This window comes from Balaenoptera acutorostrata, chromosome 7, assembly GCF_949987535.1.
Source record: "Balaenoptera acutorostrata chromosome 7, mBalAcu1.1, whole genome shotgun sequence".
Classification (NCBI taxonomy): Eukaryota; Metazoa; Chordata; class Mammalia; order Artiodactyla; family Balaenopteridae; genus Balaenoptera; species Balaenoptera acutorostrata.
The window spans coordinates 115875253-115900563 of record NC_080070.1 but is presented as its reverse complement, the minus strand read 5'-3'; the positions used below and the strand labels follow the sequence as shown (position 1 = coordinate 115900563).

General features: G+C 43.9%; 1 protein-coding gene across 1 annotated transcript in view; it reads left to right on the top strand.

Annotated features, from left to right (window-relative positions):
• The window catches only part of SPMIP7 (sperm microtubule inner protein 7), a 58142-nt gene extending 34719 nt beyond the window's left edge, over positions 1 to 23423 (top strand). Inside the window, exons 7-10 of the mRNA XM_057549668.1 lie at positions 7439 to 7480; positions 8781 to 8888; positions 18326 to 18433; positions 23300 to 23423. Coding sequence (XP_057405651.1) covers positions 7439 to 7480; positions 8781 to 8888; positions 18326 to 18433; positions 23300 to 23423 — 382 coding nt within the window. The remainder of the gene's footprint in view (positions 1 to 7438; positions 7481 to 8780; positions 8889 to 18325; positions 18434 to 23299) is intronic.
• The last annotated feature ends 1888 nt before the right edge of the window (positions 23424 to 25311 follow it).

The window sequence follows — 25311 nt, the reverse complement described above, 5'->3', positions numbered from 1 at the left end:
GAAGGGAGTGGCAAGACATATTTAAAGTGATGAAAGGGGAAAACCTACAACCAAGATTACTGTACCCAGCAAAGATCTCATTCAGATTTGACAGAGAAATTAAAACCTTTACAGACAAGCAAAAGTAAAGAGAATTCAGCACCACCAAACCAGATTTACAACAAATGCAAAGGGAACTTCTCTAGGCAGGAAACACAAGAGAAGGAAAAGACCTACAAAAACAAACCCAAAACAATTTAAAAAATGGTAAAAGGAACATACATATTGATAATTACGTGAAATGTAAATGGATTAAATGCTCCAACCAAAAGACACAGTCTGGCTGAATGGATACAAAAGCAAGACCCATATATATGCTGTCTACAAGAGACCCACTTCAGACCTAGGGACACATACAGACTGAAAGTGAGGGGATGGAAAAAGATATTCCATGCCAATGGAAATCAAAAGAAATCTGGAGTAGCAATACTCATATCAGACAAAATAGACTTTAAAATAAAGACTATTACAGGAGACAAAGAAGGACACTGCATAATGATCAAGCAATCAATCCAAGAAGAAGATATAACAATTGTAAATATTTATGCATCCAACATAGGAGCACCTCAATACATGAGCCAAATGCTAACAGCTGTAGAAGGGGAAATCGACAGTAACACAATCATAGTAGAGGACTTTAACACCCTACTTTCACCAGTGGACAGATCGTCCAAAATGAAAATAATTAAGGAAACACAAGCTTTAAATGACACATTAAACAAGATGGACTTAATTGATATTTATAGGACATTCCATCCAAAATCAACAGAATACACTTTCTTCCCAAATGCTCATGGAACATTCTGAAGGATAGATCATATCTTGGGTCACAAATCAAGCCTTGGTAAATTTAAGAAAATGAAAATTTATCAAGTATCTTTTATGACCACAACACTATGAGACTAGATATCAATTACAGGAAAAAAACTGTAAAAAATACAAACACATGGGGAGCTAAACAATACCTACTAAATAACCAAGAGATCACTGAGGAAATCAAAGAGAAAATTTAAAAAAAATACCTAGAAACAACTGACAATGAGAACACAGCAACCTCAAACCTATGGGTTTCAGCAAAAGCAGCTCTAAGAGGGAAGTTTATAGCAATACAATCCTACCTCAAGAAACAAGAAACATCTCAAATAAACAACCTAACCTTACACCTAAAGCAATTAGAGAAAGAAAAATAAAAGAAACCCCCCGAAGTTAGCAGTAGGAAAGAAATCATAAAGATCAGATCAGAAAGATATGAAAAACAAATGAAGGAAACAATAGTAAAGATCAATAAAACTAAAAAGTGGTTCTTTGAGAAGATAAACAAAATTGATAAACCATTAGCCAGACTCATCAAGAAAAAAAGGGAGAAGACTCAAATCAACAGAATTAGAAATGAAAAAGGAGAATTAACAACTGACACTGCAGAAGTACAGGGATCATGAGAGATTACTACAAGCAACTCTATGCCAATAAAATGGACAACCTGGAAGAAATGAACAAATTCTTAGAAAAACACAACCTTCCAAGACTGAACCAGGAAGAAATAGAAAATATGAACTGACCAATCACAAGCACTGTAATTGAGACTGTGATTAAAAATCTTCCAACAAACAAAAGCCCAGGACCAGATGGCTTCACAGGCTAATTCTATCAAACATTTAGAGAAGAGCTAACACCAATCCTTCGCAAACTCTTCCCAAATATAGCAGAGGGAGGAACACTCCCAAGCTCATTCTACGAGGCCACCATCACCCTGGTACCAAAACTAGAAAAAGATGTCACAAAAAAAGAAAACCACAGGCCAGTAATACTGATGAACATAAATGCAAAAGTTCTCAACAAAATACTAGCAAACAGAATCCAACAGCACATTAAAAGGATCATACACCATGATCAAATGTAGTTTATCCCAGGAATGCAAGGATTCTTCAATATACGCAAATCAAACAATGTGATACACCATATTAACAAATTGAAGGAGAAAAACCATATGATCATCTCAACAGATGCAGAAAAATCTTTTGACAAAATTCAACACCCATTAATGATAAAAACCCTCCAGAAAGTTGGCATAGAGGGAACTTACCTCAACATAATAAAGGCCATATATGACAAACCCACAGCCAACATTGTCCTCAATGGTGAACAACTGAAACCATTTCCACTAAGATCAGGAACAAGACAAGGTTGCCCATTCTCACCGCTATTATTCAACATAGTTTTGGAAATTTTAGCCACAGCAATCAGAGAAGAAAAAGAAATAAAAGGAATCCAAGTTAGAAAAGAAGAAGAAAACTGTCACTCTTTGCAGATGACATGTTACTATACATAGAGAATCCTAAAGATGCTACCGGAAAACTACTAGAGATAATCAATGAATTTGGTAAAGTAGTAGGATACAAAATTAATGCACAGAAATCTCTTGCATTCCTATACACTAATGATGAAAAATCTGAAAGAGAAATTAAGGAAACACTCTTATTTACCGTTGCAACAAAAAGAATAAAATACTTAGGAATAAACCTACCTGAGGAGAAAAAAGACCTCTATGCAGAAAACTATAAGACACTAATGAAAGAAACTAAAGATGATACAAACAGATGGAAAGATATAGCATGTTCTTGGATTGGAAGAATCAACATTGTGAAAATGACTATACTACCCAAAGCAATCTACAGATTCAGTGCAAACCCTATCAAACTACCAATGGCATTTTTCACAGAACTAGAACAAAAAAGCTCACAATTTGTATGGAAACACAAAAGACCCCTAATAGCCAAAGCAATCTTGAGAAAGAAAAACGGAGCAGGAGGAATCAGGCTCCCTGACTTCAGACTATACTACAAAGCTACAGTAATCAAGACAGTATGATACTGGCACAAAAACAGATATATAGATCAATGGAAGAGGATAGAAAGCCCAGAGATAAACCCATGCACATATGATCACCTTATCTTTGATAAAGGAGGCAAGAATATACAATGGAGAAAAGACAGCCTCTTCAATAAGTGGTGCTGGGAAAACTGGACAGCTACATGTAAAAGAATGAAATCAGAACACTCCCTAACACCATACACAAAAATAAACTCAAGATGGATTAAAGACCTAAATGTAAGGCCAGACACTATCAAACTCTTAGAGGAAAACATAGGCAGAACACTCTATGACATAAATCACAGCAAGATCATTTTTGACTCACCTCCTAGAGTACGGGAAATTAAAACAAACAAATGGGACCTAATGAAACTTAAAAGCTTTTGCACAGCAAGAGAAACCAGAAACAAGACGAAATGACAACCCTCAGAATTGGAGAAAATATTTGCAAACAAAGCAACTGACAAAGGATTAGTCTCCAAAATATACAAGCAGCTCATGCAGCTCAATAACAAAAAAACAAACAACCCAATCCAAAAATGGGCAGAAGACGTCAATAGACATTTCTCCAAGGAAGATATACAGATTGCCAACAAACGCATGAAAGGATGCTCAACATCACTAATCATTAGAAAAATGCAAATCAAAACTTCAATGAGGTATCATCTCACACTGGTCAGAATGGCCATCATCAAAAAATCTGCAAACAATAAATGCTGGAGAGGGTATGGAGAAAAGGGAACCCTCTTGCACTGTTGGTGGGAATGTAAATTGATACAGCCACTCTGGAGAACAGTATGGAGGTTCCTTAAAAAACTAAAACTACAACTACCATACTACCCAGCAATCCCACTACTGGGCATATACCCTGAGAAAACCATAATTCAAAAAAAGACCTGTACCACAATGTTCATTGCAGCACTATTTACAATAGCCAGGACATGGAAGCAACCTAAGTGTCCATCGACAGATGAATGGATAAAGAAGATGTGGCACACATATACAATGGACTATTGCTCAGCCATAAAAAGAAACGAAATTGAGTTATTCTTTGTGAGGTGGATGGACCTAGAATCTGTCATACAGAGTGAAGTAAGTCAGAAACAGAAAAACAAATACCGTATGCTAACACATGTATATGGAATCTTAAAAAAAAAAAAATCGTTCTGAGGAACCTAGGGGCAGCAGACGTAGAGAATGGACTTGAGGACATGGGGAGGGGGAAGGGTATGCTGGGACGAAGTGAGACAGTGGCATGGACATATATACACTACCAAATGTAAAATAGATAGCTAGTGGGAAGCAGCTGCATAGCACAGGGATATCAGCTCGGTGCTTTGTGACCTCCTAGAGGGGTGGGATAGGGAGGGTGTGAGGGAGATGCAAGAGGGAGGGTATATGGGGATATATGTATACGTATAGCTGATTCACTTTGTTATACAGCAGAAAGTAACACAACATTGTAAAGCAACTATACTCCAATAAAGATGTTAAAAAAAAGAAGGATTTTTTAAATTATTAGAATAAAAAAGTATAGTGAAGTGGAAATATGCAAAATCATAATCAAGTTTAAATGCTGAATCTGGAATTGCAAGTAATGACAGTATTGAGAAAAATATTGAGTCGTGTCAGCAAACCGATTATATTGAGCCATATTCTAAAAACAGTATGTAAAGTTTTGATAAAGATTATTTAAAAGATGGTTTAACCAAAGGTATAAAACACCCCAATAAAAATAATAGATTCCAATGTATAAACTGAATGGTAATAATTTAAATGAAAGATTAAAACATTCAAAATATAAGTTCCTTATAAACACAGCAAGCTGAAATAGTTGATAATCCCATTCTAATATCTTTTAAAAGAATAAAGATGTAAATTGCTGGTGCTAACTCTTAATATTATGTGAGTGCTAATAAAAAAACTTTATTAGAGAGGATTCCCTGGCAGTCCAGTGGTTGGGACTCGACCTCACTACTGCCATGGTGGTTAGGTTAGGCCCTTTCACTGCCATGGACCCAGGTTCGATCCCTGGTTGAGGAACTAAGATTCCATGAGCCACATGTCACAGCCAAAAAAAAAAAAAAAAGAAAAAAGAAAAGAAACACTTTATTAGCATCTTTCTATTTACATGTCATGTGGTAAAATAGCAAATAGCTCACCCAGTTTCTATGCATCCATTGCATTTATTGTTTTAATGATGAATCATCCACTGAACTAAAAGCTGTAAGTCCTAGTCAGTTCTGCCATATCTCAGAACTCCTGAGGGATCCACTCACCCTGGAGCCTTCCTCTAGTAAATGCTGCTCCTATTAGCAAGAAAAACCTATATGTGAATGCTCGTAACAGCTCTATTCATTATCTTCAAAACCTGGAAACAACCAAGATTGCTTTCAACAGGTGAATGGAAAAACATGTATTGGATAAAGATACTAGAGTAGAGCTACACAATGGAATACTGTTCAGCAATGAAAAAGAAGAAACGCAACACACAACAATACGGATGAATCTTAAAAGCATTTTGCTCAATGAAAGCAGCCAGATCCAAAAGATCTCATATTGCATGATTCCATTTATATGACATTCTAGAAAAGGCAAAACTACAAGGGTGGGAGTAGATCAGTGGCTACCAGGATTTGGGGGAGGGGGACAGAGTTGAAGACAAAGAGCCTGTAAACAAACATTAGGGCGATGGAACAGCTCTATATGGTTCTGTGGTGCTGTCCACATGACTGTATTTATCAAACCCATAGAACTGTATGTACACCATGGAGAACAAACTGTACTGAATGCAAAGTAAAAAATAGAGAAAGAAAGAGAAATATATACCAGGATGGTGGGAAAATCCAGGATGGAATTCAGAAGGTAACAAGTGAATCTGTATTACAAACAAATGATATAACTACATTTAAGTGGATGAGGGAAAACAGGAGTGATCCTAAATTTGGACCTTCATAAACCTGGAAACAGTATTTAGACACAAAACTGTAAGGCTAATGACAAAAATAACTGTATGTAAGTACTATCTATACTCTACTTGGTAAATGTGTTTCTCACCAAGAAACAGGTTGGCAATCCTAAACTTCTTACATGTAGACTCCATGTAAGAACACGTAGTATGACTTGTGCCTTTTTGTCACATTTTGTTACATATGACAAAAAGTAAATCTTTGGTAGATGGTGGGAGGCAGGTCTCACACTGTCAGAGAAGGAAACAGTAAATAAGGGAGAAAAGGCTGAGAATGAGCCCTGTGGTGCTGATTAGACTTGGGGACGTCCCACGAACTCATGTTTACAGGCACACTTCGTTTTGTTGTGCTTCACAGATTCTGTGTTTTTTTACAAATGGAAGGTCTGTGGCAACCCTGCATCGAGCAAGTTTATCGGTGCCATTTTTCCAACAGCACTTGCTCACTTTGCATCTCTGTGTCACATTTTGGTAATTCTCACAATATTTCAAACTTTTCCATTATTATTATATTTGTAATGGTGGTCTGTGAGCAGTGATCTTTAATGTTACTAGAGCAACAAGATTTCAGCTTGCTGAAGACTTAGATTATGGTTAGCATTTTTTAGCAGTAAAGTATTTTTAAATTAAGGTATGGACAGTTTTAGACATAATGCCATTGTACACTTAATAGACTACAGTTTAGTATAAACATAACTTTTATATGCACTGGGAAATCAAAAAATTTGTGTTACTCGCTTTACTGTGGTATTCACTTTTATTGCCGTGATCTGGAACCGAACTCATAATATCTCTGAGGTATTCCTTTATATATATATATATATATATATATATATATATGCAGAAAGTAAATACAGAAATATATGTAGATATATGGATACACACGGGTTCAAATACACCCAGATATTCCTAGTTCTGTCCGCTGGGAGGGCCTAGAAGCAGGGACACACAAGCAGCCAGAAGCATGTCTAGCTCCAAAATGTTGGTTTAAAATGCCACTCTCCAATAAAAGACATTGTGAGATCCTTGGAGAAATGGCTGATTCTAGGGTTGGAGCAGGGAAAGTACACAATAAATCCCAAGCTCCTCGAAGCGCTCTAAATAACTGCAATCTAGTGTACGTCACTGAACTCCTTTGGGCCACAGTCGCTTCCTCTCCACCATGGAGAGTTGCACTAGATGGTCAGTAAGAGCCAGTCAGATGTGGACCTTCTGTGTGTCTAAGAAAATGAGAGGTCAGCTTTGCCAAATATGACATGTCTAACCATTGAGGACAAAAACAGCAAAGCAAAACCCGGGAGAAGAGGCTTTGGAGCTAAATCATAGGAGTCAACAAGGACTTATGTGTCCTTGGCTGTTTGGAGTCAATTTGTTCGGTGCTTGATTTTCATCACTTAAGAACTACATCTTTAAATCTTTTCTGCTTAAAATTAGAAACTTTTGGAAGCCCCTTCCTATGGGATATCTCTGAAGGCTTTTTTTAATAAGAGAAATGCTCTAATCATTTGATGTTTATTAATGTCAATAACTCAGTTGCCCATGTTTTCTCTTTTTTCTAAGTGTGAGTCCAAGTTCCAGAAGCAAATACATTCCTCTCTATACGTAAGTAATGTTTCTTAATGTTTTAAAAGTTACTAGATTTACATCTAAATTGTAGTTGCTTTCAGCTCACTCATGTTTGTAATTCACTTTTTAAAACAGCTTACGCTTTCTAACAGATTTCTAATGTTTTCCTAGCATGATGCCTGTCAAGAGTTTCATCAAAAATGTGTTAAAGGTTTTAATAAAAGAAAGGGAGAGCAGTGTTTTCAGTTTTCCCAAATTGGTTATTTTATGAAATAAAATACCTTGGATGCTACTAATATTGGGTGTTGTCACCCAGAAAGACTTTTACACTTGATGTGGAAGCTGCAATGTGCTCACCAAAGCTGAAGGGCAGGAAACGCGATCTCTTGCTTTTCTTTTTAAATTTGGCTCTCCGTGGGTGGCACAGATGTGCGTCATCCGCCCTTTGGGGTCTTCTCTGCTTTGTATTGGAGAAGAAACTTGTGCTTTAGTCAGCTTGGGCTGCTGTCACAACATAGCACAGACTGGGTGGCTTGTAAACAACACACGTTTATTTCCCACAGTTCTGGAGGCTGGAAGTTAGGGACGGCCAAGGGGTCACAGACTTGTGCCCACGCGTGGTTCAGGGGGCGAGGAGCTCATGGTGTCCCTTTTATAAGAACACTAATGACCCAAGTACCTCCCACCTCCTGATACCATCACCTTTGGATGTTAGGAATTCAACGTATGAATTTTGGGGGGACATAAACTTTCAGATCACAGTACCTTGGAACAAAGTAAATCCAAGAAAACAGAGGAATCTGGGCCTTTCATCTTTGCCCTCCCCCCTCATTACTCCAGCCTCTCCTGCTCTCCAGTAGAGTTGACTCACCGTCCTACAAGTGGCCCCAGAAGTGCCTGCGGGGCACCCCCTCACTGCTGTGGACTAACTGGACCTTCTCGCAGGCCCCGAAGGCACCTCGCCAGTTGCCCACAATCCCAGGCACCTGCCCCGTTTCCGTCCCCACAGAAGGCCCCTCAGCTCTGGCGACACCCGTCTCTGCCTTGCCCCAACTGCCTCCAAGCTCCAGGCAGGAGTTGGCTCAGGGCTGCAGAAGCAGCTGCGTCTTTGCTCAAAAACACAAACCAGCTGTTGCTCTCACTCTGGCCCAAACGGAAGATCAACTCTTACTCTAAAAGAGAGAAAGTCTCCTTACTTTATTTTTTTTTAAGGCAAATTGTTCCATCACCGTGGTTAATTTTTTGCATTTTGAATTTTGATCTATTTTGGCAAGATCTCCTTTGCAAGTTAGGATATGTTCATCTATTTTTTCTATGTTTCTTTTCATCCTAACAGTGGTTGCGTGCAGTCTACAAATGCTGATGACGTTGACAACCCCTGTGGAGACATCACATCTCTCGCCAAGCCTCGCAGCTCTGAAATTCTTTATTCGCACTCAAGTTGGTGAGTTCCACTTATGATTATTCCCCTCACTTTATTATTCAGGAGGAAACATGGTCATGGGGTTTGCAATGAATGAAGCAATTAAAAAACGGCCCTGGATAAACAACAAGGTCCTACTGTACAGCACAGGGAACTATATTCAATCTCCCGGGATAAACCATAATGGAAAAGAATCTGAAAAAGAATGTATATGTGTATAACTGAGTCACTTTGCTGTACAGCAGAAATTAACACAACATTTAAAATCAACTACACTTCAATAAAATTAAAAAAAAAAAAAAAGCAGCCTGGTGCTGCTCACAGCTTAAGAAGAAAGATACCTGTTTCCTGAAAGGACTGTAGTTTCTCAAAAAGCAGATTATAGTTTTGAGCACTGACTAACCTGGACGCCTACATATATATGCAATATATCTTTACATGCTATGTTTTATGAATATATTATATATATATAATATATACAAAAAGTATGTATAGATTCACTTTCACCAGTGGAAATACTGAGCCTCAGAAATTACTTCCCTAGGATTCACAAGATACACTACAGGAAGCTGACGTTCTGTGTCTTGTTTTTTTTTTTTTTTAATTTTTACTGGAGTATAATTGATTTGCAATGTTGTTAGTTTCAGGTGTACAGCAAAGTGAATCAGCTATACATGCACATATATCCACTCTTTTTTAGATTCTTTTCCCATATAGGTCATTACAGAGTATTGAGTAGAGTTCCCTGTGCTATACAGCAGGTTCTTATTAGTTATCTATTTTATACATAGTTGTGTGTATATGTCAATCCCAATCTCCCAATTTATCCCTCCCCCCGCTTACCCCCTGGTAACCATAAGTTTGTTTTCTACATCTGTGACTCTATTTATGTTTTGTAAATAAGTTCATTTCTACCCATTTTTTAGATTCCACATATAAGTGATATCATATGATATGTCTTTCTCTGTCTGATTTACTTCACTTAGTATGATAATCTCTAGGTCCATCCATGTTGCTGCAAAGGGCATTATTTCATTCCTTTTAATGGTTGAGTAATATTCCGTGGTATATACGTACCACATCTTCTTCATTACGCCACTGAGCTGCTACACATCATGGCTGTTACCCCATCAGTTTCTGTGGTGCCTGAAAACCTTGCAGGAGGTGTCCTGCAAGCCTATAGTGTGAATCATGACAGTATTTTAAAGGTTAGCTGCTTTCTATTTTTTTTAAACATCAGTTGTGCCCATGAGACGAAATAGCTAAATTTCACATTGGCTGTCCTTCAGACCTATTCTACACCCTATAATAATTTTGAATTTTCCTGTGTTATATATTCTGACTCTCTAATTCTTTTGACTACTTGGCCAAACTAAAATATGTTTCAAAACTAACTTTGGTTTTAAAATATATTTCTGTAACTTATTGCACTGAAGAATTAAATGAGTTGATCTATTTCAACCAAAAACAAAAAAGAGAGAAAAAAGAGGAGAGAATACATAAAATATTCCATGTACTGTGACAAAGACTTAGCCCTCACGTAGCTTGCAAACCTGCAGGGCTGGTGAACTCTGCACACCAACAATGATAATATAGAGCAGCATGGAGTGAGTCTCCTGAGCAGTGAGCTTAGTGCTTTTGATCTCAGTTGTACAGAGAGGTCGCTTTCACCCACGAGACTTGAAGGCCGTGACGTTTTAGCTGAGTCCTGAGGAAGGGTTCGCTGGTTATGATTCTTCCATAATTTCTGCAAGGAAATTATTGCTATTAAACGTGGCAATTCTAAAAAATTTTCAAGAAAGAATATGAGGATAAACCCAACTGAAAATATCCTACTGGCATAAAATTGTATTTCTCCTTTGAAATGTACATCTGAATTTTGGAATGTTTTATGAAACATTCTTGCTAAAGAATAAAATGTATTCTTCTGGGTCATTCTTCAAGGATAGTAAAGAGAAGTCTGGCAGCATTTTAAAAATTTGATGTAGAACATACCATTTAACTTGAGTAAGTTTGGGAGCATGCCATTCTACCTCCTCTTGCTGTTAATTAGTGTTTTTAAGGAAAGGAAATTGAACGGATTATGTAAAAGAATTGGACACTAACTGTACTTCCCCAAATTGGCCACTAGAGGACCCCCAAGGTTGCAAAGTTTCTTCTTTGGATGCGGTTTCATTTTTTAACAGAATCTTAACCTTTTAACACAAAGAAAGATTTTCCATTTTTATTATGAGATATTGATACAAAATGTATAATGTCATAGTAACATATAAAGCAAAATAACAAGGAAATGCCTGTGCATCCCGGGCCTAGCTAAGGACATAGTATCGCATCTTTCAAGCCAGCTGTATATTCATCCCAACCCCATCTCCTCTGTCTCCTTCCCCAACCCAGAAGTCATCACATCAGACTTCGTGCTTATCCTTTGCTTGCTTTGCTTGGTAGTTTGGCTACATATACTTGAATCTCTAAACAAAATGTTATGTCCTTTCCACAGTACCACACTGAGCAAAGTAGAGAAGAATGCATACAACATGACATCATTTGCATAAGGTCCAAAACCCAGAAACACGTAAACTTACTTTGTGCCCAGTGGAGTAGAGTACCATCCTATTCAAAAGCAAATATGACTCTTCCTTTGTTTCCTCATCTTAAACTTTCTTAAAGGGAAATATGTTTATATGAGATCATCTTTAAGGTTCTCATAACCCATGACACTTAGGACAGGAACTGTACCTGCCCCTACTCCTTCAGTGGAAGCTGCATTTCAGACAGAGTCAAGGCTACTGCCTCTTGGGTTCAGGTGGCTGGAATCACCAATTTCCCCAAAGGGTAAATGTTTTCAAATTTTCCTCATTCATTGATTTTGTATTCTGGCCACCATGCCATTTGACATGCCCAATGTATTGGTGGTGATTACACTAATAGTTTTAAAAATAACTTTTAAAACTGTAGAACTGAATCTGATCATTATAGAAAAAAGTACAGAAAAAATTAATAACAATAAAAATATAACTAAACTTTTACACAGAAACATAGGCATTATTAATATTTTGACATATTTCCATCTGTCATCCTGAATCTTGTTTGTGTATATTTATATAGCTATGATCATGCTACATATATAATCTTTACTACCTTAACATTGCAACATCATCATGCATACATGTTATTATGAACTCATCAGGATTTTTTATTTGTGTAGATGTACTTTCATTGACTACTTCACTTAGGTTACGTATGTAAACTCTTTCCATTTTTTGCTATGATAAATAATGCTGTCAAACACTTTCTAAGTGAATCTTCTTCTAATTTGGAGTTATTTACTTAAGGGAGACTCCTTGAGATGGATTATGAGGTCAAAATATATAAACATTCTTAAGCATGTTGCAAAATCCTTTCCCAGAAGTATTATATAAATTTACAGTGGAACCAGAGTTTATGTCCAGTGTGTATGCATGCACACCTTCAATGCTAGCCTTAAAGCTCACCAAATAGCATATTCTTTCCTTCCAAATGTGTTTATTATAAAAACAATTCAAATATGTTTGTCAAAAGTAGAATGCCTCTTTCATTTTCAGGGCCAGTATTGAAAAGTGATGTATGTTTTAGACTTTACCGCCAAGCGTGCATGAATTTCTGCCTGTAGGTAGCTGCATGTTGCTGTGTGTGCATGCGTGTGTGGGGCGGTGTTGGGTTGACAGGTGCAATGGACATTTCCCCAGGCTGTATGCAGGGCTATGAAATCTTTTTTAATGGCTGCGTGATATTCCACTACAAGCTATATCATAGTTTACATAGGCCAAGTAGTTACTAAAATCTTTCCTATTGTTAAAAAAATACAGCAATAAACATCCTCCACATATATCTTTGCACAGTTTTATGCATCCATTTCTGCAGAACAAATCCTTAAAAGCAGAATTGTTGCATGAGTTTTCTCATTAAAATTAATAAAATATTTTCTGATTTGGTAGTGATGCCCAGTTATTAAAAGATATTTAGAGTTAAGGAACTCAAGACATTAATTCAGTTTCCACTGAGTTTCCTAACTTCTAACTTGGGCCTAGTTTAGGAACTAGAATCCACAATATCCATTGGCTTCAACAGTTCTTGGAGCTCAGGCACTGAGTAGGAATTCCAAAAAAAAAAAAATAAAAGATAAAAAGTCAATTCTCACTTATAATCTGTGTCAAGCAAACAAGGTGAGACTAATGTAGGAATTCCCTCCCCCCCATTTTTTTCCAAATCTGTTTTTTCACCCTACTCTTAAATACTAGAGCCATATTCTTTGCAAGAGCTTATTATAAAATGAGATGGAAGAGACGTTTGTTTTCTGTTCGTAATTATTTTGTGGCCCACATTGTTTCAAAATGCCTGGCATTCAGGAGTCATCAGTGCAAAGTGCCTGACTATAGAATGATGTGTAACAGCAGATCTGTGCAGACTCAGGATCCAAAAGCATGGAACCTTGACCTTTCCTAAGAAAAGGGAGAGTGTTTTTCTTTTGCCACGGACCACGTGGGCTCTCACGTATGCGCGTCTCAGCTGGTCCAGCCCCTCCCTTTACCAACGAGGACACTGGGGCTTGAGCAGGAAAGAAGCACGTCCAGGTGACAGAGCAGAGGCTGCACCCTCCGACCCCGTACCCGGTGCTTTCCAGACACTGTTTGCCGTTTGGTTTCCTAAACCAGCCTAGCGCCTCCACCGTGCTGTCTTCCACTAAATCATAATCTTTTATTTCAGGACTTCACCCAGTTTCGTATTCACTGTGCCTTTACCTCTGTCGTCTCTCTGATGAAGCACTTGCAAATAATGAGTAATTGTCCAAAGTGACCTCCAGGCACCCCTGGGCCAAGGCCTGAGATGGAAGAAGGGGCCGCCCTGCCCGTCCCCGGGTGCGCTGCACCTTTAATAAACTCTGACCACAAGGCAGGTTCAAGACGGGCTATGAATAGCAGTTCCTTACACTAGCCCACACTTCTGCCTTTTCTGAGAACTTTCACATCGACTCTCTCATTTGTTTTTCAAAGCAGTGTGATGAAGCCAGAGGTGCGGGAATAGGTTCTCTCCCCACTTTACAGACGAGGAGGTTGAGGCAGAGTAAATTATGTAAGAGCCCCAGGTACTCATTCCATGAGCAGTTAGGAGAACAGCCCCAGTCCCTAGGGCAGCCTATGGCCAGTGAGTGCTTCCTGGGTGTCAGCCCTGCTCTGATGGGGCTGTCGGCTCCTTTCTGTGTCCCCTCCCAGATGCAAGAGGTGAAGGTTCCCTGAGAACAGAGGGAGAAAAACATATCCTCTAGAGCATGATGATGGTAGGAGTGATAGGAGTGAAACTAATTCCTGAGCAGATCCTGGGGATCTTACCACATCTTACCACATTCAGGGAAGCAGCCCAGTGGCCAAAGTGACTCTGGTCTTATTTAGATTTCTCACAGAACGATCAGCAAACCAGTCACAGCTCACAGGCCCTCCTTCCCCTCAGCTGTGCCCCCTCAGCCTTCCCAGGCCTGCCTCCTTCTCTGTCCACACATGCACTAGGCCAGCACTTGGCCCGGCTAACATGGCCCCCCGCCCCCTGCAAGGGAGCTGCAAATCCCCCCACCCTTGACTTGGGCAGAGGTGGGTCAGAAAGCTCCCATCCTGTGTCCAGGGTCACAGGGCTGGCGGGGGCAGCCCTGAAGGCCGATGCCAGCCCTCGGACACTCTGAGCCCACGTCTCCCTCTGTGTCCCTCTCACACCCTCTGGCTCTTACTGTGCATCAGTGATCTTTGCCCCACTTGGGTTCTGTAAACCTCTAGTTGTGCATTTAAAAACTTTACTCCTTAATGTGAAAGCTGTCAGGAGTCAGGCCTGTTTGAGTTCTGCTAGATCTGTACCTGACACAGAATAGCTCTCAATAAACGAGGGTCCAAGTGACTTGAACTTGCACTACACCCACACCCTGAACAATGTCGACCACCCTGACCCAGCACAGCTCTCCCGGCTCGGCTGGCAGTCTGGGTGTCAGGGCCTCCTGGGTCGGGTCAGTTCCGCCACCTGCCAGCTCGGTTGTCTCTGGGCACATGACTTAGACATTTTCTGAGGCCCCAGTGCCTGCATCTATGAAATGGGCATGATACCAGGACCAGCGACCCAGAGTGTTGGGAGATTAAATCAGTCAACTCATGTAAGTGTCGTAAAGGACGCACACTCAGTGAGGATTCGTCAGGCCTGTGGTACAGAGAAAGAACGTGTGCACACTGGAATTCTAATCCACGTATGCATGACCTATAGTCTACATATAACACGGTTTTCTCCATGTTTTCGTTATTTTCTATTTAGCTTTTCATTACACACCATCTGGGCTCCCTCCTTCTAACTGATTTACTAAAGTTCCTTATATTTCTCAAGTTATTTAATTTCTATTTTATTATGCTTTGCTGAGCAAAACCAATTAGTTGTAAACTTAGGCAACACTTTATTCAAATTTACCCATTAGTGAACCAACTCTAGGCTTATTTTGGGAATTGGGTACCAGAGAAGGTGTTCAAAAGACTGGCAGCTATGGAGCAAAGGCAAACATGAAGACTTCGCTTATTTTCAAATGGTTTCCTGTTTCTCTCGCTTTCCTTCAATGGGGGAGTGGGTTTGAACGTACAACTGCTCTGGAAATTCTCTTAGAGCCTGTACATTTCAGTGTCTTTAATATCTTTGTTTCTTCCATCTGAAAAACCGTGTCACCCATCAGCCGCAGGTCTGCAGAGTGTCCCCCAGAGACTATTCTCCTTTTGATATAAGGTCAACATGTTGCACTTAAGATGGAAAAAAGTCCCCCTGTGATGTCCCTGCCAAAGGGTTAAATGGAATAGATTTTAGAAGCAGCGTGGGTGAGGACTTTCATTTTCAAATATGTGGCAGTTTATTATGCAACTGAATTCATTTCTCAGGCCTAAGCAGCTTCTCTTTAATCCAGTCCACTAGTGCATGGGTGCTATTTTTAGATATGATGTAATATAATATCATTATTATAACGTAATGTATAATACCGTTTAACATCAATAACCTGTATGCCACAAGGCACATATAGTGGGGCGGCGTTTTATATCAAGCCCTTCTTGTGATTGACACATCACTTGTTTCCACCTTTGACTTCTTAACTGCTCTGATGGAAGGTTATGACTTCAGAGACATTTTCATTCTGCAGGTGTTTTAGGGGCAGTGGAAAAAACCTCTCACGCAGAGGAAGGGGATTTCCTTTGTAACATGCATGGAAGCTTTAATGAATGTTTGAGGAGAGACATGACACATGAATGATTTTGCCCCATTTTTTGTTACCTCTCTGACATACAGCTGCAATTCTTTAAGAAAATTCCAAGAAACCCTGAAGGGCCCTGCCTGGAATTGAACAGCAGTGGTTTACTCACCCAGGTCCCTGCAACAAACCTGAAACAGAGACTTCCAAACCTGGCTGCCCACGGGAGTTATCTGGAGAGATTAAAAACCCCAGTTCCCAGGTTACACCGCTTGCCAATTAAATCAGAATGTCTGGGGGTAGGAGTAAGGCATCAGTACCTTTTAAAAATCCCCGTGAGTTGTCAGGGCGCAGCAGCGTTTGGAAACCACTGTCTGTCTTCACCTCTCTCAAGCTGCCTGTCCTGGACGAACTGCATTCTTCGCCTGCCAGGCTCCTATTTTGTACAGTTCTTATTTCTTTAAAATCTTATATGCTCAATTAATTGAGCACCTACTAAGTGCTAAAGACTTGCCAGTTGCTTCCACCTTCACTGAATCCCTTTGACCCCCAGGGTCCTGGGAGGCCACGTGCGCTCTCGGGCTGCAGCTGGCCGAGACAAGGACAATCTCACAGCTGGCGAAGAGGTCCAGGCAGGCCTGGCTCCCTGATTTTCCTGGCCTCACAAGATCCATTGACTTGCACTGCTTACTCTGCTGTTGCCCTTGATGTGCTTGCTCTTCACTCTGTCTGCATCGGGGTCCCCTGTTTTATTGCCTGCAAGCCAGCTAGTCGTAGACGGATGCGCTTGGAAGAGACACGGGACTTTATTGGTGCAATTCCCCCCTGAAACGTCATTTCCCCTAACGCGCTGATGCCAGGGGTACATCTTCCGTGCCCAGAAGGACACCAGAGGACCTGCCTGCCCACGGGCGCAAGTAGAATCTGGCCTCCCTCCTGCCCATGCCCTTGAGCTTGGTACTGTCACCCCTCTCGTAGCTGAGGCCCAGATTTGCGCCCCGGCCCCTGAGCCCACCCCGTTCGTTGCCCCGCCCTCCGCTGTCGGCCCGTCCCGGACTCTGTACGGAGAAGCCTCCCTGAAGCTCCGTAGTTCGAAAATTCCTCCTGCGGTCAGTGGTGCTTGGAGGTTTCCTGGGCTTACTAGATGTGTGGAAAGCACGGGCCGAAACCAGGGGACCCTCAGAGGAGCCGTCCCTCTGCCTTCCGTGGGCGCTCGGTCCTTGCTGCTCTTGCCTTGCGTCTGGGCCTCCATCGAGGATAAGCACCCTCGCCAGAGGGATGCCGCGCTCCCGAGGAGGGGCCGTGGGGCGGCCGGGGCAAGCTGAGCCCTGGCCCTCTCCTTGCCGCGGCGCCAAGAGGACCCTGAGAGCTGAACTTCACAAAGATGGGTGTCACCTGAGGGAGCCTTGTGATTTGCAGAGAGCGTGTCCTTGCTCTTTGAAAATAGTCTCAAGCTCACATTCTTCCTCGCACCTGAGGGCGAGGCCGCATGCCTTCAGCAGCACTGGGACGGGACCCACCTCTTCCTCAGGAAGTAATCCATGGAAAGGGTTGTATATGCTGTAAGAATGGCGAAAACAGTACTTATTATTCACACTTCTCTGAATTACCCATTAAAATATTTCTTTTGGACGTTTGCTTGCCTTTATAGAGAGGGATGTTATACCCACCTTGAAAAACCCTGCCAGACCTTCTTGTGTTTTTCTTCTACTCTCTGTCTCTCTGGAGGGGAAAAGGACCAGGGAAGCAGAGGAGTAAGTGGAATTGAGTTAAATTTGTGCAATTTCAGGAAATTATATGAAATCAGTACTTTAACGGTGGCAAGAAATAAATAACTATTTAAAAATCACAGTTGTGACTGATATTGGAGTTGGTGTCACAGAGCTCCGTGTGGGAGCCAGGTCCACTCTTTGGTAGGGAAAACCTGTCCGCCTTCATTAGAAAACAGAGCTCAACTGTGAATCACGTATGTAAAACACATGCAAATTGAAACAGTAGAAAAACATGGACCTGAAGTTTCTTTAGTCCTAGAGCAGGGCTGTCATCTGCACATCTCTGCCCCCTGCCTGCACGCTTTCCTGTCTGGCAGCCAGATTCCCAGACCTGACGTGGGACAAAACCTTTAGACTGCGTCCTCCTTTATGTTTTCATAGTTGGGTGCTGGTGACCGTGACTATTTCACAGATTGTTATTTTCCTTTCCTTCCTTGCCCTCTTTCCTTTAGCTCTGCAAATATTCCAGGATACACCGGTAAGGTTCATTTCACAGCCACCCATCCAGCAAATTCTGATCATCCATCAACGACCCCCTCGCCGGATTCAGGAGTGCACCAGTAAGTATCAGTCCTATTACTCAGCGCGCTCAGATGCGCGGTGGGGAGGTGTCCTAATGATGATTATCCCATCAAAGAGCGATTCAGTACTAAGAGTAAATTTACGTTGTTTAAAAAATAGGGTGTCGAGTCCAAAAAGACAGAAGAGTTCATTCCCCACTGTTGTCGCTCCAAGGAGCCTATGAAGGTATTTAATGCATCTTAGGTGGACGACATCTTCGCCTCTTGGGCTCAGCTCTGCATACACATCCCCCTTCTGCATTATCCTCAGCACACGCGTGGAACACACAGCACGAGACACGTATTCACTTGTGAATAGCCACCTTACTTTTCACAAAAGACAGCATTCGGTTGAAAGCCATATATATTTCTAAACACTGTTTTGCAAATTGAAAACAGGAGACATCTGATGGGAGTTTAGCGCAGACCCCGTGTTTTGAAGCTGCCAGTGAGAAGCGGCACATTATTGCTCATTATACCTCGAATTTGAAAGCATCTGATGGACGTCCTGGCCTTGCAAATAAGATGACACAGCTCTGAAGATGCAAATGCGGGGTCCAGAGGCCGGCCCCGTGCCAGTAAATAAGCTCTCGCGGTGGGTCGGTGGGTGTGCGTCTGGGAGGGGGACCGACGCAGCCCCCTGCCTCCATGGATGCCTTTTCTCCTTTTTGGTGGAGAATCCACTCATTCCTGAAACATTCATTGAGCACCCACCCTGGGCCAGGCACTGCTGAAGGCTCTGTGCTCACAGGGTTGAGCAGGAAAGCTCCAGGCTCTCAGGAAACTACGTTCTGGAGTGAAAGACAGAAGCAAAGAGGCACACAAGTATCTGAAGAAATGAATTAAAACGATTTTGGAGAGAGACACATGCTGTGCAGAAGAAAAGGCAGGGTGACGTCAGAGAGAGAGCCTGGGCAGGGACCCAGGAAGCTGGGCGGTCAGGGGGGCTGGTGGGTGCTGACCTTCAGGCAGAGTCCGAGCTGCTGCCTTGATGGGCTTCCTGATCTTCCCGAGAGGCAGGATATGGCGGGGCCTCGTGGACCTCGGCCCGCGGTTCATACATCAGTTCACTAGTCATACACTCGTGTTCGTGTGGTTCATTCATATGTTCTTTCTTTGTGTCAACAAATGTTTACGGTGCCAGGAATTCACAAGAGTTAGACCCAGTTTGCAAGGAGCTCCCAGTCTAGTGGTGAGCGAGGGATAAACAGTTACCCTGGAGGGTGCCCAGTGTTGTCATAGTGACAGTCACTTAACAGCTGAGGGCTTCTGGGACGCTGCCCTGTAAGGACTGACTGGTCTCATCAACCCTGTGACCCTGTGAGGAAGCTCTCTTGTTTTCCCATTTGACAGGTAAGGAAACTGAGGCTCCAGGCCAGCAGGGCATCGGTGTGGGTGCAGCAAAGGCTTCACGGAGGGAGGAGGTGGTCCACACCGTGATTCTCAGGGCAGTGGGCTTCGTCTCACAGATACCCGAGGGCAGGCCTCTGCCTGCCCCAGGCAGCCCTCATCGCGCGGCCGTGGGGTCTTAGGGAGGCAGCTCTCAGGCCACCGCCCGCCGCCGTGTGAACTGGGTGTAGAGAGCCGCGTGGTAAGGGCAGTGACCGCAGGACGACGGGGCGCGTCGTCAACTGAGCTTAGCTCTGACAGTTTGACAACTGGCCGGCAACTCTGGGCCAGCCGGTGGGAAACATTTTAAAGAAGGTCATTGGCTTTCTAGGCTGGTGTTTTGCATTCAGTCCGTTTTCTCTCAAGACACATTGTCAAACTTCACACAAATTCCAAAGGATGGGCTGGTAGAAATTTAGACACAGTATTTTACTTCCTCTGAAGGACCTAAAGAAACAACATCAAAATTAAATGCATCCTTATATCTGTCGTTTAGACTTATTGCCCAGAAGAGCTAGGGTAACGCCCTGCGTCTGGGCAATTCACGATGCAGGATGGACCAAACTCGAGGATACTTTTTCTGGCAAATGCAGCCGGTTCTCACCCGTCGCCGTTTTTGTCCACAGCCCATCTTCTCACCCCAAATCTCTCAGACCTCGTCCCCGACAGCCTCGTGGTCTGGCGTGTTTCTGCAGCCACGTGAGCCAGCTGTCCAAAGTCCCTAATATATTTCAGAGGAATCTTTATTCCTACGTGGGAAACTAGCCTCCACCGCTACTACTCCTGTTCCTACTGTGATCACTGCTGCTACTTGAGAAAAGAGCCTGAGTCTTTAGGCCATTTGTGGTAATGGCCACAGCAGCAGATTCAGGCCGGTTGCTGACCCCTGGCAGCCCCGCACTCACCCCACACATACTGCACACACAACTGTCACCTGCCGTCCCAGAGTGGGGACCAAGGACCCGTGGAGCTGTCTTCTCCGGGGTTCTCATTCTCAGGGTGCACAGCGGCTCTGGAAACACAGGCAGTGGCAGCGATACACGTGTCACCCACTATGTGACATGAAATGACGGACTTGTGTTGGGCTGGGAGCCCAGATCGCCCCTGCGTCGCCCCAAACGAGGGCTCCTGACATGGCAGCGGGGCTCTGCGGTGAGAACGCACAGGGGGTACGTAGATTTTTAAAAGCACTCTGCTGACACAGGCCAGTGACCTGCAGCAGGGCGGCCAGTGCTCTGCACCTGTCCTGGCCCCTGTGATCAGAAAAAGTCAGGTCTCTGAGGTTCTCCGTGGTGAAGTAGTGCCTCTGATTTTTTGTGACACTACATTTAATGTGTTTTTGTTGTCGTTGTTTTGCTTTTCTGTTTGCTAAAAATTTCCAGCGACCGTGAGAGTCTGAGTCTCTGTCTGATGAGAATCATGAGACCTTAGTGAGCTGACTGCCTCCCAATCCCCTTTGTTTCTCCCGCTGTTCCTGAGAAGCCGCCTGCCCAGGGCCTGCCCTGGGTGCTCCGGAGTGCCAGCCGCCAATGCGCCCCCTCGCGGCTCTCCTTCCATGGAAAGCTGGCTCCACCCCTTGGTGACAGCAGCCCTTCTCCTTCCCCCTCAGAGGGGCCCCCCTGCTGCTCACCAGGCCCCCGGCCTACCTGCTCCGGTGGACCACCACCCCCGTGTCCTCCCCCCACTTCAGAATCACTACTCCCACCACTACTTCTGTTTCCTTCTTCCCAGAAAGACAAGCTCTCACGTGCCTCAATGGTTCTTCCTTCACTGTGAGCTCCGGCTCCCCTTCAGCCCTGTTCCCTCCCTGCTGGCTGGCCAGGCCCAGGGCCTCCCTACTGGAGACTCAGACCTTCCCCTCGAGCAGCCGTCCTGCTTCTCCCTCTCCTCCCGGTCACTTCTAAGCCTCTATAAGAAGCGAGCAGCCACCCTGCCCTCCCTTGCTGCTGCACGCCCTCCCAGCCCTCTCCCTCCTCCAGCTCTCAGCTCTCCTCTCGCAGTCACATGAAAAGCTCCCACAGGACAACCGGGGGAGGGACTGAGGGCCCCTCTTCCCGCCCAGGGCAAGAACGGCGCACTTGCGGTGGAGTTTGTGGCCAATGGGCCACAGTGGTGGTTTGGGGATGAGCGGCTTAGGCCTTGAATGTCAATGCCAAGGGAGGGAGGGCCGTGTGGTCCCCACAACACATGCTGAGGGTGGTGTGCAGGACACCAGCAGTGCCCTAGAATGGGTGTTGCTGAGAGGAGATGCAAAGGAGCAAGGAAGGGGTTATGGGACAGGGGCTCAAGGTGGGGAGACGGGGGTGCAGGAGATGGGTCAGAGGGATGCTGTGAGTCTCCAGGTCTGAAGGTAAGGGCGTCCACTCCTGTTTCCACCACAGCTCAGTGTTTCCTGTGCATCCCTCACACCGGAATTCAACCTTCACAGAAGCAGGAGTTCTCATTTCAACAGCCTGTTTTCACAACATGAGAAAAAAATATTGTTACTTCATGACAATCACGGTGTAAAAACAGCGTGCTTGAGATTCATTTGCCGTGTCCTCTAACTTCTGCCACATACGAGCATCGCGGTGTGTGTGTGTGATTCAAGTAGCAGCAAATTCATGGAAGAATTGCTACAGGCTATGTGCAGCTGTTCAAGAGAGATGGCATGACCCAGGTCCATGCTGAGGTGGACACCTCTGGACACAAAAGTGTTTGGAAAGCATCATTTGCATGCATAGTATTCTACATTTTCACGGTTATTTCCTTTCTGTTAATTCTCACCAGAAACTTGGTAGGGCATCGTTTCCATTGGAGAGATGTGCAGACTAAGGTGTGGGTTGAGAGCATCGTGAGAGAGCCACCAGGGTACCCCACCTGCAGGGTGAAGCCAGCTCTCAGCCCTGCACGTGGCCCCTCCCGCCTCTGCCCTTGTCTCCCTCTCCCCCTCCCAGCCCTGCCCGCATGCTCCACGCCCTCCCACCTTCCTGTCTCCCTGAGCTCTGACCTTTGCACCAGCTGGCCTTTACCGTGACCCTCCTGATTCCTCCCTGACATAGACGCTGGGTGGATGTCCTTCCCCAACCCAGAAAGGTGACTCTACCTCTGGGCACCCCCACACCCTGAGCCCACCCCCACGGAGGCTTTGTGTGGTAGCCCTGGGTTATTCAGCTGCCTCTCTGCAGCCTCACCTCCTTTTGTCTGTATTTTCTGTATTCTTAGCACCTACTGTAATTCTAGGCACAAAGTAGATTTTCAGTCAATGAAACTGATGGCAATATAATGCATAGAATGCAATCAATGAACTGAATGCAAATAAATGAAATAAAGGAAACAATACACACAAGGACTAACCATTTTCTTTCTGTTCTGTGCTTCTCCTCTCTCTCCCTCAAACCCCCCACCCCGACGTGTGTATCATTAGTTGGAGGAGAGATGAGGTTATATGCTTTTATTTTATTTTATGTGTCTTTTTTCCCCTCCATTCTGTTACAGCGTCTTACGGAGAGAAATGGCTGTTGACCTCTTCCGTCACCAGGGGCCACTGTCTAGAATGGTCACAACTGTGAAACCCTACAACCCCTTCAATAAGAAGGAAAAGGAAACTGTAGGCTACTGAAAGCGACCTGCCCTGAGTGACACCTGAGCCTTGGGGAGGCACCACGCACAGTACAATGGGGAAATAAAAGAAATCAAATAAAGCATGTTCCCAGTGTGTCTGTACAAATTGGACAAGGTTTCGTGGTGCCAAGGTCTTCTGGAAGCCCCCAGCAGCAGAGGTGTTATTTTAGAATATTCCTCTTTAAAGTTGGAATGCCAGGCTACCTAGAGGTCTGGGGTTCATGTGGGGATTATAACTGTGGAGCCTAGATCACAGATTCTATGATCACAGATTATCCCGTCCAAGGCCCGTATGCTGTCGATGAGAAAACTGAATATGAAGAGAGAAAGTGGCATTCTTTTCACACAGAGCGTATCACATGGGGACAGCGCCTGTGATACAGAAGACAAAAGCCGGCCTTTGCCTGGCTCCAGTGTTTCTCCTTCTGAGAGACAGGCGTACCCCAGGCTCCATGAGGGTCTGAGGCAGGAGTGACCACACATAAGCACATTAGGGTCAGCGTGTGGCCTGGCTGGGCCGTGACCAAGTGGAGCTCCAGCTCCAGAACCTCTCAGGCATGGATGCGGGCTGTGTGGGATCCCTCCGTCCTCCCACACGTGGTTATATTTGTATCCACACGTCTGTAGATCCCGTTAGCTTGCATAAACCTTAGCACATTTGATCCACAACCCCACAGCAGGCATTTTTCAAATCTCTTGCTATTTTATGAATAAGCGTACTAAGACTAGGAGAAGGGAAATACTGATCAAAGGTCACACACTCATACTTAGCAGAATTAGAACTAGAACCCAGGCTTTCCGGATTTAGAACCTTGGCCACTCCATTTCTCGGCACATGGAATAACCTTCCCTGAGTTATTAAAAAACAAACAGAGACAGAATACCTTCTCCTTCTCCCAAGAGATTCAGAATGAGCTAGGGATCCCACAGAACTCCAAACAGATGTGTAAATCGTCTGGGGGTAGTTTGGCCCTGCTTTCCCGTTGGAAGGGCAAAATCAGCTGTTTTGGCTTGGGAATCATCTCTTGCCCGAGCTGACACCTCTACAGACCTAGACGCTGACTGCAGACGCCCCCTGCACACTGCCTTTCTGCCAGGACGCACAGGAAGGCAGGCGTCCACCCTCCATCCATCCTGTGGAGCTGACTGGCCTTCACAGAAAAGGAATGGCTTCACCTGAACCCGATCGTGCAGTGTAATTATTTTCAGAAAGAGCAGTTCTATCAAAAAATCGGACTAAAACAAAAATCTTCATCTCTGCAAGATTCTCACCCAAACACAGATGGGAAGGATGAGCCGTGTCCAGGGGGTAGATGAACTCAGGGACCTGAGATCACATTTTGCGGTAAACATCCCCGGCAGGTCACTTTGTCAGGAGGTGTTGTTGCTCCAAATCCGAGGCACCTGTTTATCATTCTGGGCCTTTCTATGGCAAGGCACCAGTAGCACCCCGATCCTAACACCCTGCAGCCTGTGATAACTGTTTCCATCCTCCACGGTGCAGATCCCTGGGCACCCATCAGAGCACTGAGCACCTCCAAAGCTGCTTCTAGAAGGATGCTGGCCTTGTCCGCAGCATCCCTGGACCACATCCAGAAGAGAGATGGCAGCTCTTCATCTTCACGACACCTGGCTCAGACTTTTCACCCGTGAAGCTCAAATGCAAACCCTGCTCACCACAGATCCAGGGTCCAAAGCCAACATAGCAAAGCCAGTGTCCCTGGCCCTTACCTCCAAGTGCAAATTGTATGACTTGGGTTTCCATGGTCAGCAACTGAAAACCATAAAAATCAAGGAAGATAGCTTCAGGGATTTGCATCTGCTCTTCAAGTTCTGAATTCTGGTCTTGGATGATTCTGATACTTGCCTTCTGCTCCTGTCCCCAA